The sequence below is a fragment of the Apis dorsata genome, unplaced genomic scaffold, assembly GCF_000469605.1.
Source record: "Apis dorsata unplaced genomic scaffold, Apis dorsata 1.3 scaffold_170, whole genome shotgun sequence".
Taxonomy (NCBI): Eukaryota; Metazoa; Arthropoda; class Insecta; order Hymenoptera; family Apidae; genus Apis; species Apis dorsata.
The window spans coordinates 106,546-109,370 of NW_006263458.1; the positions used below are offsets into that span (position 1 = coordinate 106,546).

Consider the following 2,825-nt stretch of genomic DNA (forward strand, 5'->3'; position numbering starts at 1 on the left):
GTACATATACATACGGTAGACCGACATGTCATATACATACATATATATATATTTATATCCAGTACTTGTTTACTAGGCGGAGAGATAAGAAGAGAGGCGGGAAACCGAAAGCAAGCGGGCAAAGTTGTAACGTTTGGTCGAGGAAACGTGGATATATCGGGCACTGGCGTGGAAGAAAAGCAAGTAGTAGAGCAAGCGAGAAAGGAGTTTCGGCGAAAGGGGGGTGGGGGTTGTGAAATGCAAGCAAGGATGCAGAGGTGGTGTGGCGAATCAGGACCAGTTTCAGGCCTGCGCTCACTCTTCATACCCACGTTGCTGCGTGCCGTAGACGGATCGTGAGAGAAGAAAGAAGAGGAAGAAGAAGAAGAAGAAGAAGAAGAGGAGGAGTGTCTCCTGGCCCTCGGTGTTTATAGATCAAAGGATCGAAAGAAAGCAAGGAAGGAAGGAAAAGGGAAGAAAAGAAGAAAAAGAAATTGACCATGTTGACTCGAGCCGTTTTCTCCTCGATTTTGTTGATCACTTGCGTGACCTTGGGCAGGGCGCAGTTTCGGTGTCCCGAGCCAAAAGGCTTCTTCCCTGACCCGGAACAGTGCGACCTCTACTTCGCCTGCGTGGACGGAAAAGCGGAAGAGAAGCTCTGCAAGGATGGACTCGTCTTCAGGGACGACAATCCTAAGAAGGAGCTGTGCGACATCCCTGCCAACGTGCCTTGCGGAGACAGAACTTTGCTTCGTGAGTTTTGCAATCGTCAAAAATATTTTTTTTCTTTCCCTCGAATTTTTCCAATCTTTTTTCCTCAATTACTCGAGCCGCGAACGATTTAAAGAAACATTTTAATTTCGTAGCGATTTGAAGAGTATAAGAAGGAGGTGAAGTGCGATGCAACGACAAGTGTTTATTTATTTTTATCGTTGGAGAACCTGGAGAGTACCTTCGATACCTTGGAGCTTATGCCAAGACCGATGGTGAAAGTTACGTGTACGGCGAGAATATTCCGGTCACATTGTCCTACGTCTGTTTTTTCGAGAAATCCCGAACACGGACGTGAATCGAATCGCGGAACAGGCGAAAATTTTCGTCGAAAAAGGAACGATGCGATCTGAAAATGGAATTCGAAAATGGAATTCGACCGTGCGAATAATCGAAACGTTCGAAGAATGAAAATTAGATTTTGGGGATAAATCGCGAACGATGCGATTAAATTGTAACCGAACCGGTTCCGTCGCGAAATTAAATCGCTTTTCGAATTTTATTAATCTTCGCTTTATTTTATCCTCTTTCAATCTTTTTCTCTTTTTTCCCCCGCTTTTATCGAATAAATTTACATGCTAATTTTTCTACAAAGGAATACAAAGAATACAAAGGAGGACTCTTTACTTTTCTTCTTTCTTTTTTTCGAGCAATTTGATTAAATTTCACAATTTTATTTTTATCTCTTCTTCGATGAGATCTGTTTTAAAAAAAAAATTATAATTTTATTATATTCCAATGAAATCTTCATCTTCTCGAATGTAATTTACAATACATATAACATTTTACAATAATTTATATTAATTTACAATGTATATTGTTGAGATGGTTAAATGGATCTGTTATTATCGACAGAGGAGCCACAACCGAGCAAAGGATGCCCCCGCGCGAACGGCTACTTCAAGCACGAGGACCCAACCGCGTGCGATCGTTTCGTGAACTGCATCGACGGCGTTGCCCAGACAATGCCCTGCCCACCCGGCCTCATTTACGAGGACAAAATGTCGAGTTGCGTGTGGCCAGCCGACGCAAGTAGATTGTGCGAGAACGTGAAGAGGGACGTTCTCGACGACGGTTTCGTATGCCCTGACGGGGACGTGCCCGGCCCTCTGGGCAGGATTCTACCCCATCCGACTTATCCCCATCCGGACGACTGCGCCAAATTCTACATCTGCAAGAATGGCGTGGTGCCGCAGAAAGGGCAGTGCGAGCCTGGCACCGTTTACAGCGAGGACAGCTTTAAATGTATGGATCCTGAGAGCGTTCCTGGATGGTAAGTATTTTTTTTTTTAAAGGAAAACGAATGGCGGTAAGATTGATTTTTTGAAAAAAATCTATGCGATTTTTACGATACGATGGACGCTTGTTTCTCTTCTCCATGCAGATTTCCATGTATTTTATTATATTTGGCGATCATTTTTTTTTTTTAAATTTATAGGTTTCTTATCTGAATTTCGATATTTCTGATCTACATCGTATATTTTAGCACAATCTTTGGCAAAAAATATCCGATCATTTTTTGAATTTTATGTAAAAATGTTTACATAAATTTTGATATATAATCTCTTTTTATATATAATTCTTAATAAAAAGTTATTCTTTGAAATTTATGATTTTTATATTATCGTTTCGATCGTTGGGATCGTTTATTTTTCAATTTGATGAAATTGTCGATGCATGTAAATGATAAATTTACAAGAGTAAATTTTCATCAATTTTTATCCAAAAATTTTTTTACATGTCGTCTGGTAAACCGATCCTTTTAAAAGTTTGAATTAATTTTAAAATAGTTCTATTATATAAATATTCTATTTTAAGAGAGGTAGTCGAAAATTTTTTGCCAGGAATGTATTCCTAAAATTTATAATGGAGGACGAAAAAAACGTTTTAACCTTTTCTCGTGTTAATGCAAATTATGCGTTTATTAAATTCAGACAAAAATTTTGATTTTCGTCGTCTTTTCTTTCTTGTTCCAGCGAGGATTACTACAAGAGCAAAAACTAATTAAAGACAAGGTGCCAGTTACTCAGCGATACGTCTGTAACGCTTAATTTTTTTTTTTTTTTTTTTAAATT

At 39.1% G+C, this 2,825-nt stretch overlaps 2 protein-coding genes across 2 annotated transcripts in view; both read left to right on the top strand.

Moving 5' to 3' along the window:
- The window catches only part of LOC116185410, a 1,637-nt gene extending 1,277 nt beyond the window's left edge, over positions 1-360 (top strand). The window contains exon 3 of the mRNA XM_031509739.1: positions 63-360. Coding sequence (XP_031365599.1) covers positions 63-339 — 277 coding nt within the window. The 3' untranslated portion in view covers positions 340-360. The remainder of the gene's footprint in view (positions 1-62) is intronic.
- LOC102681075 (protein obstructor-E-like) lies at positions 237-2,759 on the top strand. The gene is made up of 3 exons (XM_006614120.2): positions 237-732; positions 1,606-2,023; positions 2,727-2,759. Exons 1-3 carry the CDS (start codon positions 480-482, stop codon positions 2,752-2,754), a joined length of 699 nt encoding a protein of 232 aa, XP_006614183.1. The 5' UTR covers positions 237-479; the 3' UTR covers positions 2,755-2,759.
- Positions 2,760-2,825: the final 66 nt, after the last annotated feature.

Excerpts from the sequence above, each read along its gene's own strand:
- LOC102681075 (XM_006614120.2), top strand. The coding sequence starts at position 480 with ATGTTGACTCGAGCCGTTTTCTCCTCGATTTTGTTGATCACTTGCGTG. Across the intron at positions 733-1,605 it reads CGGAGACAGAACTTTGCTTC|AGGAGCCACAACCGAGCAAA; the intron begins GTGAGTTTTGCA and ends TATTATCGACAG. Across the intron at positions 2,024-2,726 it reads CCTGAGAGCGTTCCTGGATG|CGAGGATTACTACAAGAGCA; the intron begins GTAAGTATTTTT and ends TTCTTGTTCCAG.